The sequence below is a fragment of the Dermacentor silvarum genome, chromosome 1 (assembly GCF_013339745.2).
Source record: "Dermacentor silvarum isolate Dsil-2018 chromosome 1, BIME_Dsil_1.4, whole genome shotgun sequence".
NCBI lineage: Eukaryota > Metazoa > Arthropoda > Arachnida > Ixodida > Ixodidae > Dermacentor > Dermacentor silvarum.
The window spans coordinates 235,277,284-235,301,892 of NC_051154.1; the positions used below are offsets into that span (position 1 = coordinate 235,277,284).

At 48.6% G+C, this 24,609-nt stretch overlaps 1 protein-coding gene across 1 annotated transcript in view; it reads left to right on the top strand.

Annotated features, from left to right (window-relative positions):
• Positions 1 to 24,609, top strand: part of LOC119436944 (splicing factor 1-like) — a 66,942-nt gene that overhangs the window by 14,058 nt on the left and 28,275 nt on the right. Inside the window, exons 2-4 of the mRNA XM_037703989.2 lie at positions 1,549 to 1,791; positions 3,110 to 3,185; positions 7,302 to 7,454. Of these exons, the coding sequence (XP_037559917.1) occupies positions 1,549 to 1,791; positions 3,110 to 3,185; positions 7,302 to 7,454 (472 nt within the window). The remainder of the gene's footprint in view (positions 1 to 1,548; positions 1,792 to 3,109; positions 3,186 to 7,301; positions 7,455 to 24,609) is intronic.

Below are 24,609 nucleotides of genomic sequence, written 5' to 3' on the forward strand. Positions count from 1 at the left end.
GAGAGCGAGCGCGCATATCGCATTATCACTTGGCATTCTTAAAATTTCGCGGGCTATCATGTCTTCAGGTTAGGGTTAAATCGTACTTTACGATTTTCTGACGGATGTTACTTTGAGAAATTCAATTTTGTTCACTGACGCCTTGTCCCACGCGGTCGGGATGGTTCGGGATGATTTTCTTGACCAGGCAACGCCCCCGACGCCGGATTTTCTGCGACACGGGGCCCTTAACGCTTTCGCGTTAAAAACTCGGCCGATGTGATTATTTGACGAACCTGCGTGTCAGCTCTTGCCACGTGCGCTTTGCGCTTGCAGCGGGAACGCGGGAAGCGCGTTCCCGCGAAAGAAGCCCGCGCATATATGCAAAGTGCCTCGAGCGGCCAGTCGCTTGGCAATTTTGCGTGTATTCACGGGCTTCTTTTAACGCTCAGAAAAACACTCTCACATAGCACGTATTGAGCAACAGAAAACTATCGGCATTTTTTCATGCTGCTCTACAATCTCCTCATTGACACTTTTCATCTAATTATAATATTTGAAAAGTTGATTCATTATTGAGGCTAATTATGTATTTAGGCGAAATGCAAAAAAAATTATCTGAGGGTCTCCAAACGACGGCAAACAACATTACCTTGGTTCTGTTCAGCTACGTGACATTTGCATATTTTTAAATATTGGTGTATGATAGTTGGGACGCCCTGTATATGATGTAAGGGGACTCACGATTTGCAGATGGCCGAATAAACAATAATTTTTAAAGCTTTTTCATGCTATCTGGTAGTTCTCTTTCTTTTTTTTTTTTTTTTTTTTGCTGCTTCCCTCATTAGCTATCCTGCTTTTATCCCCCTCCGGCATAATCGATTATGAACTGCCTTATCCGGTGGGCACATCTAGTCACAATTGATGTCGGAGTAGCTTTGCAGTATAGCATAGCCGTTGAAATCGAAGCGTACACGTTGCCCTTAGGATTCACACTGCGCTTGTGAAGCTGTCACTCATAGTGAAAACCATGAACTCTAATTACGAAGGCAGTGTAGCTTTTCAGTAGAGCAATAAATTGACTCAGACGAGTGAACGTGTGTGCAATATCACGACTCCACGTCGCTGCAGCAGCAGCCGACGCGGCCAACCGGTAGCCGGACTCGACCACAGCACCGTTAGTCCTCGCAACCACCGTGTGCGCCACACGCTTGCGCTGACCAATATGCGGAGCTACGAAACTGAGTTGGTTCTAGTAACGTTGGCATAAAGTGCATTTATATCAAGCCTGCTTTAGTGTGACATGTGGCAATATTTAAGAGGTCTGAGCAGCTGTAAGTTGCTGTGTTTTGTGCTGCTTTGTTGATGTATTAATTTGGCAGTGCTGGTAATCTTGTAATGGGGCTTTGTATTATCAAAAGCACTTTGTATTTAAACAGAGTAATGCAACAGAACACAGAATAGGATACCTACTGTTTATTCTGCCTACCGATACATTTTTAGTGACATCTGAGCCATTTATAAACTGCAGAATTTTGGGTTGGAATCATGTCTGTATTTCTTTTTCAGCCGCAATGACTGGAGCACCACCCATTGTCTCAATGCTGCCATCCTGGGCTAGTCAGGATGAAAACAGCAATACGAGCATGGGCTCCATGGGTTCCATGGGTTCTTTAGAGGCTAACACTGGTGAACGTCGTCGAAAGCGAAGAAGCCGCTGGTGCTGTGACGAGAAGGAAAAGGTGTTCATCCCTGGAATGCCCACTGTACTCCCTACAAACTTGGATCCAAACCAGGAGCGGGCCTATCTGTGTAAGTTGGTTTTCTCTGCTTTTCACTTGTAAGACTCCCACCTTAAGACATGTTCAGCATGTGGCTTTCTCCTGCGAATTAGCTGTCATGTTTTGAATTTATGCTTTCTTTAGCCTTTTTCTTTTTGAGTGTACAACGGATATATGTATCAAAAGAATTGTCAGAGTGACTGCTGATAATTAATTCAGGTAAGGTTTTTTTTTTTTAGTCATTGCTAAAAAATGGAGCCATTGGAAGTAAGATTGGCTGTTGCTCTCTTGATATTTGTTACCCAGGGTGATGCATTCTTGAATTTGCTATTCACATGTGCTATAATAGGTTGCCAGCTTCATTTCATGGATATGCAACTGGCAGAAACCGGCAGAGGAACCAGTCCGGTTGTGGGAACATGACAAGAACGCTGTGCTGTGTGTTTGTCATCATGCACAATGATTTCATTTGTAACAGTTTACAGAGCATTCGTAGGGGCACGAAGTTAGTCTTAGCTAATTTTATTGCTCCTCCTGAATATTCTGAGGCTGCACATAATACTATATGAATAGTGCAATTAACTTTATTTCCTGACACTTATTATTTGCATGAGGCTTAATATCTGGTAACGTGTTGCTTTTTCATGTGTGTATCTGTTTTGTTAGACAGATTTGAATTAAGCTTCTGGAACTGCGTAGGCTATATGTTCTCGTAAAGTGAAATTATCTGAACTTTTTTACAGTGTTAAGACATTCTTAGTCTACTTATTGCATATAAGGTCCTAATGTGTCCTGTTTGTTAAGCATTTTTAGAAGTTACAGATCAGCATTTATCACTGGTGCTGTCTTGTAATATATGATGCATAGCTTTAGATTATTTGTCTGGTGTGCATGTTAGAATGAGCTGCTTTTTAATCTTTCTCGTGGGGCATGATATTGTATTGCACGGTGTGGCAAGCAGCTGATGCAAGGCATGAATTGTGTTTACCTCACTAGTTGTTTGGTCACTTAATGAGCAGTTAATGGCAGTGCTTGTTAACAGCAGAGCTCAGTGTGTGTGTGCCATGTCGGCCGAGCAGGTGTTGAGGCCAGGGTCAGCACTCTCTGCACCCTGTGTGCTGGGCTTCATGGCACCACATCTTCCAGGCGACCGCGCATAGGGCTGCTGGCATGCCCCAGCGGTGTGTGTGTGTGTGTGTGCAGGGGCTCCCTTGTGAGGTGGCTGGCCGCCGCCCGACTCCAGGGATGTGGGTTGTGTACAGGCCAGGCTGGCCCTTTTGGTTGGGCTGAACGCGGGGTTAATTGCTGGGGGGCCCCGCCCCTTCTTTCTCTAACCCCATCTCTTCCAGTGCAACTCCAGATTGAAGAGCTCAGCAGGAGGCTGCGCACTGAGGACCTTGGCATCCCCTTCAACCCTGAGGACAGGTTTGGACCAGAGCTGCCCTGGCTGCATCATCTAATGCACTCTTTTCTTCCCCCCCTGCGTGTGTGCTCGTCTTCGAGGATCACAAAGGCTAAACAAATCTGTTTTTTCTTCCTCTCCTTTTTTTGCACTTTCCCGTAATTTGAGGGGGAGGTGTGCCCTGCTTGCACTGTGGTGCGGATGAGACGGGTGGCCAGCTGGCTACTTCTGCTCATCCTAATCACAAAGGGCAGTGCAGCTGCTGCAGGTTTCTCACTGTGGAAGCAGCTGCACTACTTTTCTAAAGTACACTAGCTCTTACTGAGAGGACATTCTAGGCACCGATTTGACCCCCCTCTTTCTGCAGCTCTCAGCCGGGTTATGACCTCTAAAATATCAGCCACTCCTTTAACTTGGCAACTTAATTCTGCCTTTGTGTAACTTGTGCAACCATAATATATTGCCATGGCTTCCTCCACTTACAAGTGGAGGGTGTGGACTAATTCTCAGGGTACAGTCTGTGGTGCAGTGACAGCAAAGCTTTTTGCTTTCTCTCCATTTACAAAGTAGCCTCAGTACTTGAAAATTGGTGTTATACTGATAAAGGGAAAAAAAAAAAAAGATTTAGTAGTTTTTGTTTTTTTAAATGTAAGGTACAGATGCCTACCTGATTACCCTACTATATGAAACCATTATAACAAAGGATTTGCAGTCTGAAATAATTAGCCAGATAATTATTTAGTGAAGGTACATTTATATTTCTTGAGATATATATATTTTTTTTGTATGCCGACTATGAATGTGCTTACCCTTTCTGAGACAGCTATCTATCTTTGGCCATTTGGGCCCATTTTAAAAGCCGTTGTGGGCTGTTACAGATGACATATAACAGAGACCTCTTTTAGTTCTCTGGAGACGTAGTGCACAAAGCTTCCAAAATGAGAAGAATATTATACTGAGCACTCAGTGCTGGTTGTAATAACGTTTTTGCAGCTGTGTTGTAATGAGTAAGTGCTGGGTCAGTAGAGATGGCATCACATCTTTTTGTTTCCCCTCATGGATGTAAAGATACTTCTCGCGTTGGAGAAAAACTTCAGGCTTGCAAATCCCGTTTCTGCAGTGAACATTTCAAGCTAAACATCATGACAACATACATGCATTGCACAGGAGGTTAATGGAATTGGTGATTTTGGTCGATCTGTATTATTTTCTTAATTTGCTTTAATATTGCTCATGGAGAATCAATAAAAATGCTTCTGTACTGTGTTTTGATTGTACTTGGAATCCCAGGTGGTCAAGTATAATCCAGTGCCCTCCACTACGGCATCTTTCATAACTTACTGTGCAGTTTTGAGATGCTTAGGCGCACTATTAAAAAGTGCTCATAAAGTTCGGTTAATGTCGCAATTTTATGCTGAAAGTGAAATGGCTTTCTTCACTCTGCAGTCTCCGCCTCCTGTGCAAGTAATTTAGGTGTGTTGTCATAACATTGAATCACCCTCCCTTGCCCTGTTTAAATGAGCACCAGTTTACACCAGTCCTATCATTTTTCATGGCTAGGTTCTAGCATAACAGACTCAACACTGCCAGAAAAATGCATGTTTTAAGTACTGACTTTGTTCGGCATTTGGCATCTATCTTTCATAAAATAACTTGTTGCTGGACTACTTAGTGTTTCAGGTGTTTCACATTCATACACATTACTACCATGGCACAGATGAACAGTTGCATTAGAAGAATACTGCTAACAGCCTTATGTTTTTTGTCTTAAGGTGAATTCACTGGTCAGTCTTCAGCCCTTTGTCTTTTCCTTTTGAAGTGAAGAACTTATCCCTTTTTTTAATAATGTGCTGTCATTTGCCGTTTACCATAGCCAAGGGGTGGAAATTGCTTGATGGGCACCCACTTATTACGATCCCATATAATTCCACAAATTTAAGTCAGGTGTAACAAGCATTTTTCAATGCTTTGACCCTGATTGCAAGAATTGAGAATAAAAATGAATGCGCAAGCAAGAAAAAAAATTAATAAGAGCCGGAAATAGGCTTCTTCAGAACCTGGGAAACTTTCGTGATTTTCTTTCTGCATGCCCTCCACAAAGCACATGAACAGAAATGAAAGAAAGTATGCGAAAGCAACAAAAAAGAATAATAGTCAGTTGCCTATGTCAGCCACACCTTATTGCTTGCATCACTGGCCGGTTACGACTTGCTGGGAATATGCAGGGATGCGATTCGTAGTTGTTTCATGGCAGCGGTACCAATGAAGTTTACTCGACGTATGGCGTGACTGCGTCTGAAGGGTGATAAAATAGAAAATTAAGTGGATTGTGGATGAAATAAAGTGGATGGGAGGCCACAGTGCAAAAACGGGCAACCATTATTGAATTATTGACAATGAGGTGGCTTTTCAACTGTTGCGCCCAGCTACATGCATTGTCATTGCTTTTTACGGGTTTTAAAGGTAACTCCACATGTGATGAACTGCAAATATATAACTTTCCCGGAATTATTTTCTATTATAGGTGGGTTCAACTGTACACAACAGCAGTGCCAACATTTTAGTTACCCTGGTAGCCATGTAAATGTGAATGGAGATTTGAGAATGGAGAACGTTTTCACTAGAATGTAGCGCAAATAATTTTGTTTTTCTTGTGCAGATTTCAATTTACAAATCGTAATGCAATCTGAGTGCTTGCTCTCAAGGATTCAGGCAGCTCCTGCTTGGACAATATCACCAGTGGTATTCACGATTAATATGATTGAGTTGTCATGAAGCACCTTGAATGATCACATTTTCAAGCCACTGTCATTATTATTGTAATCTACTTAGAACCTACTTAGAACCTACTTAGCCTACAACTTCAACACTGTTGGTTTTTCTGGTCAGCTCATATTTCAGCACAGTTCTATGTAAAATTGAATTGTTACCCTTCGCAATCCAAGTACACTATACTGTAACATGGGTGAGGAAGTGGGTGGGGGGGGGGGGAAATGGTGCAGAGGAGGGATGAAAGAAGCAGACAGTGATTGCCATGTGTCAATTGTCCCAGCTCAATTATGACCCTCAAATTACTTTATAGTGGCACTCCTGGTAATAATTTGCATAGCATTAAAGTGGCCTCCAAAATATTGAATGTTGTGGGTTTAAAAAAGGTTCTATGGAAGGGCAGTACAGTGCACTATATGATTGTTTTATCGCTTTAATTCCACCATACATCCACTAAGCAACAGTATGGCTAATTTCAAAAAGAATGACATTCTATGCTATGGTAAGGGCAAGTGCAAACATGCAATGTTTTTCTTGTTTGGTCACGTAAAACAAAGCAAGTAAGATCTAGTCAATTGAACCACTTTAATTATCCAAGTAATTTAAACAAGCGCTTTTGTTTCGGTACAGTTTTTCTCGTGAAACAGAAAACTGTATGAGTAAGTTTCTTGCGATGACAATACCAGCAACTCACTTGCCATGTTTGCAACAGAGACAAAGCTCAACAGGACTGAAAAACTGCAATAGAATAATATTCTTTTTTTTTTCCAGGGCGGTTTGCTGCCTAACCAGCTGTTGCTTTTATGAATTCTTTCAGGCCACTTAATTAGAAGTTTCGTTTTCAGCATCCATATAGAAAACTTTCACGAATGATGTTCTACTCCACATTTTTCCTTATTTCGCTTACTTCAGTCTGGAATATAAAAGCAGCATAGAACGTTTTTGCTATATGTCTTAAGACATTCACTAAATTGGTCACAAAATTTTGATGTGTGTTAGCAGTTGTTGCATGAAATTTGTGAGTTTAGTACCTCAAATACAAACCTTGCTGCTTGCCCTTAAGAATGAAGGTTTAGAGATATGCTCACCACCACTCAACATGCTGCCTGAATGTTGTTCTTGTGTGACAGCTGGGTTATCAGCATATTGAATGGCCCTCTAATCAGCATTTGTAGTAATCTAGAGAGGCATGGCTCAAGCAGAGCCACCATACTGCCATCCACAGGCAGAGCTGCTGTCCATGAAAAGTTTTTAAACACATCCCTGTAGAAAGCAAAGGGCGAATGAGCTGTGGAGTGCTTTCGACATGCATTGACTGAGCGCAGTCTTAAGGCTACACAAACTGTGTACCTCTTGTTCTTTCTTTCTAGGTCGCCATCTCCAGAGCCGATTTACAACAGTGCTGGAAAGAGGCTGAACACGCGCGAGTATCGAGTGCGAAAAAAGTTGGAGGATGAGCGGCATGTGCTCATACAAGAAATGTTCACCATCAACCCAGAGTACAAGCCACCTTCAGATTACAAGTGAGTGAGTCTTGATAACACTTTCTTGCAGCTTTTGCATTGGCGTGGTAGTGAAATCGCAGGGATTCTATTTAAGTTTGTTTATAAGAAATTGGTCTTTTATCTGCCTGTAATAATTGGTTGGTATAGTAAGCTGTGTTGCTGTTATGCATTTTTTGTCTTGACTGGAGGCACTTATCTAGTAATATGGAGCTACTGTGTGATCTTTCCCAGCATTGTGGCAGTTCTGCATAGTCAATCAAGTTGAATAGTTCATTGACGTTGGGAAGCTTGGCCATTGGCCTTGTTGTTGATGTAGGGATTGCTGTTTTGCGGAGCCTGTATGCAGGCGATCTTTGCATTATTGCTTCCTTGATGTGTGGCTTTGGTGACCAGGTCTTGGACCTGCAACATCGTGTTCTGTACTGTAATGCGATATGTGTTGAGTTAAAATGGCAGATGATATTGATTTTATTGTGTTGCGAGTTCACTCAAACTCATAACCTTACCTGACCTCGGGTTATAAGTTGGTGTGAACTGATTTCTGTCAGTTATAGAAGTTTAACAGTTGTGCCTGCCTGTTATTTGTACAGGGTACTGGCTTGTGATAAGGTGTCCTGCCTATAGGGGAGACGCTCCTCAAAAAAAAAAAAAAAAGAAACATTTTTTTAATGTTTGTACTAGAGAGCAGGACACTGTGGTCACTGACACTGCAAAGGTCATGCTCTCTGCATTTTATTGTACATCGCACGCCCCCTGGACGTAGTGTGTGCCTGATAAGGTGACCAAGGGGTAAGGGTTGGCGCAACCGCGTCCACGCGAAACATGCTCGCCGAGGCTTTTTCGCTGGGCGTTGCTGCTGGCTGGGTACAGCTACAGTTTGAGATATAGGCCTGGAGGCCTGATAGGCCATGCAGATGGGTTGAGTAGACTCCCCTTGCCAACAACTGAATGCTCTCCAGTGGCGCCTGCAGAGGTATTCATGCTTCAAGGTGTCTATCCCCGTGTCCTTTCATCGAAAGTGGTTTCAGAAGCCACTGCAAGAGATCCGGTGTTGTCAAGAGTGCTACAGGATTTATGGTCTGGTCAAGTTTAAAACTGGACATCAGCCCCCCCCCCCCCCCCCCCCCCCCCCCACCGCATGCTTGGAACCACATTTCACTTTATCCTCAGGGACCGCAGGTACAACTGCGAAGAAGCAGCAACAAGCTTGGAGGGTCAACTACTACCGTATTTTCCCGATTCTAAGCGCCCCCCGATTCTAAGCACCCCCCTATTTGTTAAGAAGAACGCGTAGCCAAGGCTGCCAAGCGCGCTTGCTCACTCCCTTCGAGTCGGAGCCGTTGGAGTCCCAAGGTGGCACGGCCACCGCGGCGCGATCTCGCCGCACAGTCGGACTGCAGAGGCGCGCGGACTCGTGACGCCCGCGCGTAGCCGGAGCCGTCAGAGTCCCGAGGTGGCACGGCCACCGCGGCGCGATCTCGCCGCACAGTCGGACTGCAGAGGCGCGCGGACTCGTGACGCCCGCGCGTAGCCGGAGCCGTCAGAGTCCCGAGGTGGCACGGCCACCGCGGCGCGATCTCGCCGCACAGTCGGACTGCAGAGGCGCGCGGACTCGTGACGCCCGCGCGTAGCCGGAGCCGTCAGAGTCCCGAGGTGGCACGGCCACCGCGGCGCGATCTCGCCGCACAGTCGGACTGCAGAGGCGCGCGGACTCGTGACGCTCGCGCGCCGCGTATAGCCGGAGCCGAGCGTCATGGAGATTTTTCGAATCTAAGCACCCCCCCCTCACTTTGGGCATCGCGATCATGAAAAAAAGGGGGTGCTTAGAATCGAGTAAATACGGTACATCTGGCAAGCCCTATCAACTCGAGACCAGTGACACCATAACATCAACACACACCGATTGTTCCACGCCTCCTTCCACACCTCGGCTTCGTCGGAGCACTAGGGACTAGAGAACGCCGGCCAGTGTTTCGGTAAAGTGTACTAGAATGGGGGGAGTGCGTCCAGCGGACGATTTAGCAAACACCTAGGGTGAAGCAAAAAACGCGGAAATTGTGGCAGCACTGCCGTCTCCTTATTCTGAATCTCCGGCCAATAAACGTTTGCTCCGGCTGTTTCGGCAGCGCTCATTGCCTGAGGCGAGCTCACGGGCTGAGTAGCTGTCGTCTGCTCGACCCACCGTCGTTGTTGCATCGTTTGCGTTCTTTCCGCCGCTTTTTTTCCATTTTATTTACAATAGGTCGGTGGGGAATAATCTCAGTGTTACCGCCACCGAGTATCCGCCTGTCAAATCTCCATGCAGCTGCGGTAAGGTGTCCGACGCGACAAGCATCCGGCCGGTGAGCGGAACGCGACGGTGGCACCACCTGGATTTTCAATAAAAAAATGCCTCAGTGCGGAGCCCTCGTTGGACCCACTCCCCCAATCTAGTAGACTCTAGTTTCAGTTTTCTCCTTGAACTGTAACTGCTTAGGGGCGTGCAATGTACAACAAAAAGCAGAGCGCATGACCTGTGCAGTCAGTGTGCCTACGCCCCTCACAGTGGCTACTGTGTCTTCATTGCCGTGCGCTATGGCCGCGGGTCCGGTCACTACAGACACTTCAATAAATTTTTACAGCGAAGCTGTCTATGGTTAGGATCCGGGATTTTATGGCGTCTGCGCGGCAAAACTCTCCGCTGGAACTCTCCCCTAAAAGTGAGAGGGAAAGAGCCAACAACAAAAGCAACCGCATATCGGCGCTTGCGTCGGAGCTCGGTTTACCGGCCACCTGTGTCTAAAACGATGTCTCTGTGAATGTATGACGTAGTGCGTGACGTAGTGTGTGTCTGATAAGGTGACCAAGGGGAAAGGGTTGATGCCCCTCGGTGCAACCGCGCGTTCACTGCTCATGCGTTCGTCGTCGTAATGGGGAGGCTGCGTTTACGGTCGATGTCCGAGGGTCCATCAAGGGTTCCATGTATGGTGCCGTGCCAGGTGCCGAGAGGAGGAGATATCCAGGGAGATTAGAAAACTGTTTTATATACACTGTACATGGTGGTATATTACAAGAAGAGCTCCATGATATTGGAGCAGTCTACTGCTAACATCTTTGCATGTAGTAGCGTTTACATCTCCGAGCTCTACATGGTCGAGCGTTCTCTACATGGTCAAGCCTCTCTCCATGGTCAATTCTCCCTCACAACACTCAAGTCCCCTGTTTTATCCCTTCCGTTTCCCTCTTTCACTCGATCCCTCTTTCACTCGATCAGGTGGCCATATCCCGCACGTGATGTGTCGTCGTTTCCCGCCGGGCTCCGCCTCCAATCTTGCTAGGTCGCCCCCGAACACAGGCAGCGGTTGACACCTTGGGAACCGAACGTTGATGTCGTTCCCCCGGGATTTCCAGACACTGGCCCCTTTCAAGATTCGCCTCTCCATAGCGGTCAGTTCGCGGAACCAGGGAGGTCGGTGGCTGTCTCGAAAGGGTGCCAGTTTGGCGCGTCGCAATCGGCGCCGGGCCTCTTCGTGGTTCGGGCGGCGCTGGTAATTCACGGAACCGCACCGAAGGTGCGACGCTGCCGTTTAGCGACGACGCATGAGGTAGCCCGGAGACCAACTGCTAATCCCTCAGTCCCAGGTGACAATTCTCGGCCGCGAGAAAGGGGCTCCAGATTGGCGCGTCTGAGTCGGCGCCGGCCTCCTTTTGTCCCGAAGGACCGCCAGACACAACAGTATGTCCGTCTTGCGTGGCGGACAGATTTAATAACAGAGGTGATACGCAAATGTGTATGCATACTTATCATCACGATGACCACCGATCAGGACAATAAATATGGTCGTACCTCTGTTGAAAATTCTGTTTCACCTCTGTGTCGTGCGCTGAACAGCTTTGCTGGTCATCCAACTTTACAGAGTGGAATGGCTCATGATTTTTTTTTTATAATCCCATGAAAATAACCTTGTACACTTATAATTGTCTTATACTAGCGAAATTTGGCATGCATGCTACTCTTGAAGTCGATGTTTTGACTGAAGCCCGTGTGGTCGGGAGGCATCATGAAGAAGGGTAAAAAGAAGGACACCGACCACTGAAAGAATACAAGACGTTTCGGCTCCCCTGATGGGAGCGTTGTTCACAATGAAGGTCGGTGTTCTTTACCCTTCGTCATACTATTCTTATAGATATGTACACGGCCGATACCTACTTAAATTGTAATATCTCAGAGCAGTAGTTGCGAAAGTATAGTCGCCGACAAATTTTTCGGACTCCAAAAATTTGGACTTGTTGGATATTCTGCTCACGAGGCGGAGGAGGCGGCTACAGTCGAATCCCGATAATTCGAACTCGAAGGGACCTGAAAATTTGTTCGAATTAAGGAAGTTCGATATAACGGAAGGACGTATTCTTGAAGTATTCGAGCACCATAGCAAGGTGAACGATTGTGCGAGTCGTGAAATTTCGCGGCGCGCAAGTGCATAGCGAGTTGCGCCCACGCCGGCCAAAGCTCGGTTCCCGATAACGGCAGAAAACGAAACTTCAGGCGAGCGGACGGCGTCGACATGGCGACAAGCGCGCGCGGAGACCGTCGAAGGTGAGGGAGGAGGACGGCAGGAAAACGGATTTTGCCGCTTCGGTGGCTCCCCTCGCCCTCTCTCACAACTCCCTCCCAGCTCCCGCACCTTCGACTGTCTCCGGTTCGCACAGATTAGCAGACGGTTCGGCGCAGATTAGCCTCCTTGAAGTTTAGTTTTCTGCCGTTATCGGGAAGCGAGCGTTGGTGCTGACGCCGCCGGTCCAGCTAGCCCGGCGCCAGCTTAGGGTACGGCCACGCTAGCGGCAAAAAACGCGCGCGTCATGCCGCGAGGCCACCGTGGCACGCGCGTCTCGCAGCGTGAGCAACCGGGAGCGCTCGGTGTTTCATGCGAGAGACGACGTCTCTCGGAGGCTCGGAGCCATCACAACCGACCGGCGGCGGTCCGGTTGTAATGGCTCCGTGACGTCACCCTCGTCGCCCTTGATTGGTTCATCTCGCGGCACGTGGCAATGCCGCAGAAATGGGTCTCGAACCCAATTCGCGCGGCACGCCGCAAAACACCCCATTCCTGCCGCTTTTGCCGCTAGCTTGGCCGTACCCTTAGGCCGCTCCCTGAAGTTTCGTTTTCTGCTGTTATCGGGAAGCAAGCGTTTGCCGGCGTGGGCAGTTCGTTGGCCGGACTGGGCCTCCGCCGCTGCATGAAGGGGTCTCTCCTAAGCTTTTGCTCTATGGCGGTGTCGAAGCAATGCCGGTCGGAGGCGCCGCCGCGTTATCCGGCGCACTGCTGAGAGCATTGTCGGTCCGCGGTATGTTCGAATTAACCGTCGCAAATGCTTTCGCGTTCGAATTACCGAGCGTTTTCGCCCATTGAAATACACATAACTTTGACAGGACCAGAGCGTCAGTTTGAATAAACTGGCAGTTCGAATTAAGCGTGTTCGAATTAACGAGATTCGACAGTATCGCCCTGGCCATACACAGCGCACATTCTCCCCTCTTCGTCTTCTCGGATTCCCGTACAGCCGTTAGGTCCTTTTCGGCGGCGCGCGTATCGAAACGGGCGAATAGAATTGCGATCAACAAGCTCACTAATTTCAGTCAAATTGGCACAGAAGCATATTTCCACATTTCATGGTTCCCGGCCCACCTGGGAGATTCAATCCAACCGCACGGCTGCAAACCCAACGAACGGGCTCACCGGCTGGCGCGCGATTTCACGACCCGCGCAGCCGTCAACGGCCCTCCTCGTAACGAGGCTAGCATCCAGAAAGACCCATTGTGCACCTTTCACGAGATCGTCTCACACTACCGCTTGGAAAGGAGGTGGTTCTCTCCTCCTCACCCAAAACTAAGTAAACCACAAGCTAGCACGCTCAGAATGTTACAAACCTGCACGTACCCCACTCCGCGGTCCCTTAGCAGGATAGACCCGCACTTCCCGTAGTCATGCCCCAAATGCAGAGCCGACTCATGCTCTTTCGATCACGTGCTCTGGCTGTGCCCAGCCATAGAAAACTCTATACTTGCCACAAAGGAACAGTGGGAGGAGTTCCTAAGAAGCGACCACCACCACATCCAACGCCAGGCAGTCCAGAGGGCCCACGACATCTCAACGGGATTTCGCCTCCAGTGCCATCGTGGGCGGAGCCACCGACTTGACCTGAGGGAGCCTTCGGCTCCCCCTGGCCAGTTCTCAGGACCAATAAAAGTTCTTGTCACTGTCACTGTTGGATATTCTGGACTTCATAAATCACCGTCAGGGTTCCCAGAGCTAATGCATTTTCTCGACCGATTTTTCGGACGAATTTAGGCCCTGAAGTACGATTTTCCGGACTAAATCGCTCGTTCTGAGCCACGCTACCCTGTCATGGAGGCTGCCATGTTGGATTTTCCGCTGGCTTGGCTTCCAGTGGCCCGCTCTGTAGCCTCCAGGATTGCGAGGCGCACGGTATGTGCCATCCCCCGGTTTCGGAGGCCATGCCCGCTCTTCCTTAGCTGACAATGGGCCTCTCCGATTTTCCACTTCTGGGTACCTGCAGGCTGCCAAAGCCAGCCAGAGAGCACGTTCGTTTTCTCGGGTTGCTCCGCCCACCATGCGACGCACTTCCGCCGTGCGTTTGTTTTACTCAGGCTTCTTTGATTTTCGGAGTTCTGGCCATGGAGTAAGAACAGGTGCTCCGACGGAAACGCGCGGCGCGTCTCAATAGTGTTGGGCCGCCGCTAGGGGGGCGCATGCAACTAGGGGGCTGGGGCGCTGGGGGGGCCAGACATTCCCTTGCCACCATTCTGGGAGCGTGCTTTGCAGCCTCTGTTTAATTTTAGAGTGCCTGCTACTGTTTTTAGCGACAAGCCTTAGGTCACTGTCTTTGTTAGAAAATTGGAACATGGTACAGTATAGACCACTTATAACGTAACCGCTTATAGTGCAGGACCGGATATAGTGCGGTCTTTTCAGACTCCCGTTAATTTTCCCATAGCACTCTATGTATACACGTATCACTTATAGTGCAGTTGCGGGATACGAAATACCGGTTACAGTGCGGCTGCCTGGGAGTACGGAAGTCAGCGGAGACGGCGAACGCTCCCCTCGAACGGGCGCCCCAAGGAGTGCTCGAGGAAGAAAGAGACGAAGTGGAGGAGAAGGGCACGTGGTGCGAACGAACAGCCAGTGAGGCTGAAACCAGAATCTTGAGTGCGAGTTGTGAAATATCACGGCTCGCATAGCGAGCGAGGGCCACGAAACTGCCAAGGCCGGCCAACGCTCGCTTCAGTGGACAACCACCTCCTGCACCTCTGGGAGGCTCGGCACAGCCTAGTCCGCCACTGGCGCTGACAGAAACACAACCGAAAACTCAAACTACGAATCGCAGCCCTCACTCAAGAAGCGGACGAGCACGTGGCCCAGCTCGCCGATTCTAACTGGGTGGAACGCTGCAACCCTGCCGCTACGCAGATGTCAAGTCGTAACACCTGGTGTGTTTTCAGGGCTCTCATAGACCCTAGCCAAACACGCACAGAAAAACAAAAACACTTACAACGTGCACTTCACGCATACGCGGAGAAATTGGCACAAGCGCTAAGAGATAAATATCTCAGCGGTTGCCAACAGGACCCCCTCGGACCGGCGTACTCCTATGCAGGCACGGAGAATGCTGACCTGGATCGTTGCTTCCAACTCCACGATCTGAAGGCGGCCCTGTCCAAAATGAAACGAGGAACGGCGCCAGGCAGGGATCGAGTGACGGTTAGGCTTTTAGCCAACCTCCCTGACTCGGCGTACCTTCACCTCCTCGACTATTTCAATCAGATCTGGGAGGGGCGTGAGCCCCTACCGATTGATTGGAAAACGGCCTTGGTTACTTTCATACCCAAGTCAGGCAAATCCATTAACATTGACAATCTCAGACCCATTTCCTTAACCTCCTGTGTGGGGAAACTTATGGAAAGCATGGTCCAAGATAGGCTCTCTGAATATCTGGAAGCCCAACACACCTTTGCGGACACCATGTACGGTTTTCGCCCACATCGCTCTGCACAGGACATTCTCCTGCAACTACACCGAGACGTTATCGAACCAGCGGAACACCCCAGTGACGACAAGGTAGTCCTCGCCTTAGATCTCAAGGGAGCTTTCGATAACGTCACCCATGACATCATTCTTACCCACCTCTCACAGACAAATTGTGGGCATAATGCTTTCAGGTATGTTCGCCAATTCCTCATGGAACGGCAGACATACCTCCGTATTCAAGACAAGGAGCATGACCCGTACCCCCTCGGTACGCGGGGAACACCACAAGGAGCGGTCCTCTCTCCTCTCCTGTTAAACCTTGCCATGGCTCACGTCCCCCCATTGCTCAATGATGTCCCAGGCATGCAGCACGCTCTGTACGCTGATGACATCACGCTATGGGCAACCCAGGGATCTCTTGGCAGCATCGAGACGTGCCTGCAACAAGCAGCGTCGGTAGTAGACGACTACGCCCGTCGCTGCGGTCTCGAATGCTCACCTACCAAATCGGAATACGTGCATCTTCGCCCCAAACCAAAGGACACCACACAAATCGAACTTTCCCTGCGTACCGGGCCTATCCCGGAACGTGATGAAATCAGAGTCCTTGGGCTCTTCATCCACACACACCGCAAGATCGACACCACCCTGCGTAAACTGCGTACGGTAGGGGATCAGGTGGACCGTATGATCCGCCGGGTTTCGAATAAACGGGGAGGCCTCCGGAGCAGGGATGCTCTGCGCCTCGCCAACGCATTCGTGACCAGCCGGATCCTGTATTCGACCCCCTACCTGCGTCTGCGTAAATGCGACGAGAATACAATCGACTGTATACGCCGCAAAATCTACAAACGTGCCTTTGACCTCCCCATCTCGACATCTAACCAACGTCTCGCAGACCTGTGCATGACAAACACATACGGGGAACTTAAAGAGGCTCATCTCAACAACCAGTACCTGCGACTTGGCACGTCGCAGGCTGGGAGAGACCTCCTACACCGTTTACACATCTCCTACACCTACACGGTAGAAGAGCGGACCACGATACCTGAGGACTGGCGTGGTGCCCTGATCATTCCGCCTCTGCCCCAAAACATGACTAAGGGGACCCACGATGGTAGGCGTATAGCGCGGGCTAACGCCCTACAGCAACGCTATGGCTCACGCACGGGGGTCTTCTACACGGACGCATCCGGCCCGCATCACGGCGGGTGGTACACGGCCGCTGTTGTTCACCAAAACGTACCTATTCAAGGGCTCACCTTACGAGCACCCGACATCACACACGCGGAAGAAGTCGCCATAGCACTCGCCGCAGCGGACCCCGCATCTCGGATCATCATTGCCGACTCGCAGAGTGCGTGCCAAAATCTCATCCGGGGCTGCATCACTGAACGCGCACCCAAATTCTTAAACGATGCTACTATCTAGATCGCCCCAACCCGCGTACAATCATCTGGACCCCTGGCCATACAGGGCTAGGTGGAAACGAGGCTGCCGATGCCTCAGCCCGCGCACTAAATTACCGGGATCCGCCTCGCCCTCCATTGCCTGATGTTCCAGCACCAAATCCGGCTACATCCTTCAAAGAAATCATGACCCTGTACAAATCGCACAGGTTCAGATTCCCACCACCGGCATCGGGCCTAAACAAGGCGGACGAGCGCTGGCTCCTCCGTCTCTACACCTACACGGTATTGTGCCCGGCCATACTCACACTTTAACCCGGCATTCTCCGGGGCCTGCCCACACTGTGACCATCCATTCGCGGACCCATTCCACATGGTGTGGGCCTGCCCATCAAACCTGGCGGTCCCGCCACACCCCTTCCCATTCCCCCCTACCCGAGAGAGCTGGGAGGCTGCCCTGCTCGGCTGCTCGACCCTGGAGGATCAACGCGCCCTAGTGGCCCGAGCGCGTGCTGCAGCAGAAGCCACAGGGGTTCCAGACTAGGGACCCCTCCTAGATTTTGTGAGAGGCCGGCCCTTAAGGCCGTCCCCAACTCTCTCCTGTCATCACTCAATAAAGTTTTTCACCACCACCACCACGATAACGGCAGTAAACGAAACTTCAGGGAGCGGGCAGCGCCGGCACGGCATGGGGAAGGGCGCACGCAGAGACCGTGGAATGTGACGGAGGAGGGCGGCAGGGAAGAGGATTTCGCCTCGGCAACTCCGCCGCTTCGTTGGCTCCCCTCGCCCTCCCTTGTACCGCCCTCACTTTCGACTGTAACCGCGCGCGCCCGCCTGCCCGCCGCTACAGCCGGCCCGGCGCCAGCTCCCCGAAGTTTCGTTTCTGCCGTTATCGAGAAGCGGGCGTTGGCCAGCCTGGGACAGCGCCGCTGCTTCCCTCTGCGCCGTAGCCGCAGCGTGCAAGGTCAACACGGGACTAGAAAGTAGAGGAAGCATAAAGAAGAAAGAAGGTTCACTGCCATTTCTGCGCGTGGCTAGGGTAGCGTGGCTGAGACGTCGGCACGTACACGCATGTTCCGGCGGAACGCAAAATCGGCGACGTTGCCATTTGAGAGAGGGTGAAATTTCCGCCGCATTCTTTTTATTTATTTATTTTTTTTGTTCGCGCGCGACATTGATGGGTCTCTTCTAAGCTTTTACTCTATGGCGGTGCCGGCGCAATGCTGATCGGAGGCGCCGCCGCGTGATTTGGTTCAAATTAACGAGATTCGACTGTAAATTGAATGCAAACGTTCTAGCTGCATTCCTCGACTGTCGCATACGCGTGGCGGCTCGGTGCACATGTTTTGCATATGTGCGGGCCTTGAAAATTGTTGCTTTGGTTATAGTGCGGTACCGCTTATAGTGCGGATATTCGCGACTCCGGCGACTTACGTTATAAGCGGTCTACACTGTATTTTCAATTGCTGAAGTGCTTTGCTGCCTTTCCTGAAGAAAAGTGTGTAGTATTTCTCTCAGTGCTGCACTCAGTTATTTAACATTCACGGCGGAAAAGAGACTAGAGATAACTGCAACTTGCAAACCAAAAAAAGATCTCAAGCGATGTGCAGAAGTCATTACGTACCCATGTGGCCTATCTCATAGCACAGTTCTACATGAGCTTAGCCAGATTTCTCAAATTTGCTGTTCTGGACGTGCTGACAAGAACAAATTTATTGTGCACTGCTGTCCATGAACCTGTGACGTACGCCCGGTCAAAGTGCTTCTCGCAGCCGTACACTCCCGGTCGCAGGATGTGGTCTCCATGTTTGAGAGCATCTTACGAACCATACAGTCGGCTCTTTTCACTGAGCATGGAAACTGTGTCTTTGCACATGCAAGACCCGCTGTTGCAATTTGGTGCGAATCACTTCTTGACAACAATCTGTCTCCGAGACCAGGCAACGTTGCAGCTCGAGATGCAGACCTCCCTTCCCCCTCTTGAGATTCACTCAATTTTTTACTGCTTACCAAGAACGACGATGATAGATTGCTAAATATTGAAGTGAACATTGCTAAACTAAGAGCTTATCGTCTGCCAGCGCTGCTTGTCGGCGACCGCTTCTAAGCATCGACACACGCCGTCTGCTAGAGCACTCGGGAGCCTGAGGGAATTGAATTATTGTAGTGGAAGACCGAAACAGTAAAAAAAAAATAGTTTTGCAGTTGAACCGTGAGCAGTCTGGCGACACTGAATGGTGACGAAATGATTGGGCACCTCCTGAAACCATTCCAACGGGTAACATAAGCCGGTCTCGTAGGCCATGCTTTTGTGAACTGCAGGAGCTGAAAATACGTCATGAACATCATGCATGTGCGTCTCGGTGCATCTGTGGTTTGCTACTGCTTTTTATCGCGCAAGTGAAGGAATTGCAAGCACAATTTCAGTGGCAATGTTGCTACGCCCTTAGGTATTATAACGTGCATAGAAGGACGTCTGATGTGGTCTCGAACTGCTTCGAAGCAGACAACACAGAGATGGCCCCTCAGTTCCTGACGTTGGAAAGCCTTGCCAAAATGGCGGTTGCTGTCGATGGGAGGAGTTGAAAGGCAGCGATTTCAAATAGAAATTTCTGGTTAAAATGTGTGCTGGGAGCCCAGCTTCTTACTGTACATAACCATATTTATCCATCTACTCTCAGTTACAAATATAGGCGATCTTATATTAGATTCATGAGCGCCGCCATCTTGAGCTGTTGCACAAACAGTTTGCATGTTTTATGAGAAGTGAAGTCACGGAACATGGTCATGAGACGCTGAACGCATTTATACAACTATTTTCATGCTTGCGAATCGACTATAGTAACGTACACTTCATTGTTAAAGAAAGAAAACAGTAGTGTTAACAGCCCAAGATGGTGGCACCTAAACGCTTCTGTAAACTGTTGGATGACTGTGTCATGAATTTTTTCAACACGCTTTACGTACAGTTGCAATTACTTACACAATCGAATTTCCCGCTTTTCGGCCTCCTAATGTGTGCTGCCGCGCAGTGGTGCAGACGTGAAACACCACCATTAGTGAGACTCGTTTCTCACCAGCGCCCCCGCGTCATCGGAGCACCTGTTCTTACACCGTGGTTCTGGCAGACGGCAGCCAGCTAGTTCCGGTCCTGATAAGAAGTCACGTGGGCTGGGATCCCAAGACAACCCGAAGCTGCCCGAAGTTTGCAAAATCGAAAAATCTAACGCCGGGCAGCATTGGCCGCAGGATAAATGTGAACATGCTACTAGCATGGCAGCAACCGGCGTCGGCGACGCATGCTTGGTATAGTCGGCTCATTTCTGCGTTGCCAGCTTAAAGGGCAACTCCGGCGATTTTTTCGATGTCAACGGATGTCGATGAAATTCGCTGGGTCTGTTCCTCTGAATACCTCCGCCATGTCCTAAAAAAAGCAGGCTTGTGAGTTGCACAGATTTTTTACAAATGAATTTAATTTATTGCCTCGAGCACCCTACCTTACCTCCTCCTCAGTTATAGGCCACATTGTGTATGACGTCAGGAATAGTCCACGCAGAGCATGCCTGGATCATGCAGACGACAGCGACGAGAGCGTGCAGGAGTCGACGATCGTGAGCCTTCGCCATCCGCAAACACAGTTTGACCCGATGCCGATCGCGTTCAGCCGAGGTTAAGCCTATCACAGTGGTCGAGTTCGTGCGTCTGCTGCTGGCGGACCAGACCCACTGATATGAAGCTAATTAAGCTATTAGGATGAGGAAAGCTGCTTCTGTACAGTTTTGACCATACGGATTTGAAATAAACCATTCCTCATTTTGTACAGTGCACACACAAAAAGCTAGAAGCGACAACACGACGCGCAATCAACATCCGTATACGTTGCCGTTCTCGAATGCGGCCAGTCGTATGCACTCGCCGGCGCTTCCCTAAATGAAATGTGACTACGCAAATCCATGGGTGTATTATTGCCTATTGTTATGCTGACTAATTGTTTAGCTTACGAGGTGCACTGTTTGCCTCGTATCCCAAATGGGCAGCAAGCGGAGGCCCCTTCGATACAGCATGCGTAAACAACCGTCTCGTTCAGCTGCCAACGATGTCATACTTCACGACATCGGCGTTTCTGCGAAAAAACTATACATTCTCTAAATGAACGATCATACGTGCAATGTCCTAAACTATGCCTACTTTACGGAACACTAATTGTGTGCATGAAGAGAATACGAAGAATGATAAGCAGGCTGCACAACGCTTGCCTACTACGGTCTCCCGCTCGCTGTTTCCGAAGGTGTGTGGTCGCACGTATCAGCGCGACCCAGAGTGATGTAACGGTGCTTACATGCACAAAATCTACGTGTTTTGATATGTTCTGACATTAATTGATGTCACCGATGAGCGGCTATCTCAAGCGAACGACGTACGAGTGGTTGCTGTACCTGCAGATGTAAACAAATGCACCGGTCGGTGCTTTGGACTTTCAGCGGCGTTCTTGTCTGATACAAATGTGGAAAGTCGTGCTCCACATTTAACAGTGAGCATGCGAAGCGGTTCCCTGAGAGGGGTAAAACACCTAAAATAGCAAGCAGCGCGTATATCAGTGGTTAGGGCTACCCTTGGTCTTCATGTCGCAGCGCGATATGTTGCGCATGGGTGCTGGCTCTAGTGGTGGAGGACGGCAATTCGTGGCTATTGAATTCGTCTGAATCATAACTGTCACTGTTTGACAGATCCGAATAGGTGGTGCAGCTTGCAATGTAACCTGAAGGTCCCCGAAAGTCCGGCGCGGTCACGAATAAGCTGAGCGTCTGCTCTTCGCCGGTTTCGTTCGCCCCGCGGGCTGAGACCGGCATGCGTTGCGCGCCTTCCCCGCCGGGGATACATTCGTGACGTCACACGCAGAGGTTCGCTCGGCTGCTTGCTCAGGTTTCGGTTTCGTTTGTGCGCTTTTCTGCTTATTTAAAATTATTTTCGTAGTTGTGGAACAATTTTCCTATCAGGTGCGTCACAGAAGGGTCTCGGGAAGCTAAATATTTTATTAGCTCGACATGGTCAAAAAATCGCTGGAGTTGCCCTTTAAAATATATAGTTGCATTCGGGAATCTGATCACTTTTGCGAGGTTTCGCACAACTCGGCACAGGACGTGCTCAGGGCACCTCGGACGTGCCCAGGGCACCTCACTTTGCACAGCACAGCAGACGGCGTGCGACGCGTCCGATGCCAAAACGCGAAATCGCACATAAGTGTTTGCGAAATCACTCGCTCGAGGATGCCTGCTCGCAGCGATGACGTCGGCCACCGGCGACATTTGACATCATTTGACTAGACACGAAAAAGCAGGATATCGGGTATGTCTTATACGCATAAAATTTCATGCTGACATGCTTGAAATCGATTTCACAAAAGTTTGTTTTGGCTGATGGTTTTTCTCTTAATTCTGCCCCATGCTGAAGGAACTGCGCTGGCGCATGAAAATGTACACTGCCTGTGACCAGCGAAAAGCTTTAGACGAAAAATAGTTGTGCAGACGAATTTTCCACTTCTGGCTACCCGCGGGCTGTCAGAGAGCGCCTTCGTTTTTCTCGGGTTGCTCTGCCCACTGCGTGATGCACTTCCGCCGTGCATTTGTTCGCGCTGGACGGTTCTGGCTACCCGCGGTAGAGCACTGCACGGGCCTGATTTTTCGGCCCGAGCCCGGCCCGGGCCCGTGCATTCATTACTAAGCTTAGCTAGGGCCTGCGTGTGCATGACCAGGCCCGGCCTGTAAGAAAAAAAAAATCTTTTTTTTTTTACTTACAGATTGTACCGTATCTGTCAGCCTCACCTTCTCGAGGTTTAATCAGCTGCAGTTTATAAGCAATAAAAGGCCGAAATCTTTGTTTCTCCCACTGGAACATCAGTAATCCGGCCCATTGCCTGTGGTACTATTTTTCTGGTGGTGCGCATGCACTTACCTTGATTTGTACGATATGGTTCTATGATGTCATTTAGCATGCAAATATACAGGGTGTTTCATTTTAGCTGAACCAAATTTTTAAAGATTGCCTGTGGCAGATAGCACAGTTATAATCCTTGATCTACACTACTCGATGAGGCGGCCATTACTTCCACGAGAAATCAAAACGGCAAATTGAAGAATTAACATTTTAAATAATTATTTTATGGAACATCTTTCAATCTACGAATTATAGCCGCCGAGTTCGCAAGGCGATCCACTTAGAACGAATTCTCAGGACTAAACCAGTTTCGAGATAACTTTCAAAGTGTCCGACGAAATCAATCAAATCAAATCAATTTATTGTCCAGTTTACATGCTGGACGGTCATTTTGGACTAAAAGCTACATATGTAGCTTGACGTGACCCAAAAGACCAGGCGGGGCAATAGTACAGCAAACAGTGTGTACAAATGCACAATAATTCACATATATTTCCAGCTATCGCTGGAATTCCTCAAAGATGAAATAGCTAATAACGGAAAGACAAAGAATATTTGCGTCACGGCGAGTTAACAGAATTGGAAAAAGTTTTAACAGAATGCATTTTAAACAACACTACAATAAGAATACTAGCTATACAAAACAACTCAACACCAGCTATACAACATAGCATGAGACTGAATTTTACAAGATCAACATTTGCTAAGAAAACGAAACAGGATTTACATTATATACTCAGAACCATACACAAAGACAGAATAATCACATCAGATACATTACAAGCGACCAAAGTGTCAGCTGAGTTCTGTCTTACTGAAATTACCGCCATTTTTGTATCTGTTCAAAGTGAATGGTAGGTAATGTATTAACGACTGATGCTTATAGAGATTTCTGAAGTATGGAATTGACCATATCTCAGGATTTCTTGTGTTCGCATTAATGCGACGACGCTCTAAGGAGGCTTATTGTTTTATGTAGTTCCAAGCTAATTCTGACATGGATGGCCTAATGGATGGTCAAAATGCCTAATTGAATATTTAACATAATTACGTGAATTAACTTTTTAATTAATTATTTAACGGAACATCTTTCAATCTACGAATTGTAGCCGCTGAGTTCGCAAGGCGCATCCACTTGGAACGAATTCTCAGGACTGAACCAGTTTCGAGATAATAATTTTCAATGTCTCCGACGAAATGCATGGGCGTTCCAGTTAACTTTTTGAGGAAAACGCTGTTTTATGCATTGAAGCACAAAAGTAACTGGCCTTAACGCTAAAATAATGCCATAGTATCGACACTGATAATAGTGCGATCGCAAAAGCGGTAACATGGACATGGTTTGAGGAGTGGTTCTTTGTATAATTTATTTTTCCTTATACGGAAACAATGTTCGTTTTTGCGGAAAAGAAAAAAAATTGCGTAGCTTGCACTGGCGGCGCAATGCTAAAGAGACAGCGGAGAGGATGGGCACCTAGCTAGTCCTTTCTTTTGGGCTAGACTGAGCACTACCAAGTCATCCCCAGCATTTCCCGGAATTTATTTATTATTGATTGATTATCGATTAGCTATTGATTGGCTATAGATTGTCTATAACAAGATATTGGCCACGTACTTGGGATAGGCTAAGCACTACCAAGTTATCTGAATTTATTTTTTGTTGATCCATTATCGATTAGCTCTTGATTGGCTGTTGATTGGTTATCGTAAGGTATTGGCCACGTATTTGGGCTAGGCTAAGCACTACCAAGTAATCCCCAGCATTTTCGGAAATTTATTGATTATTGATCGATTATT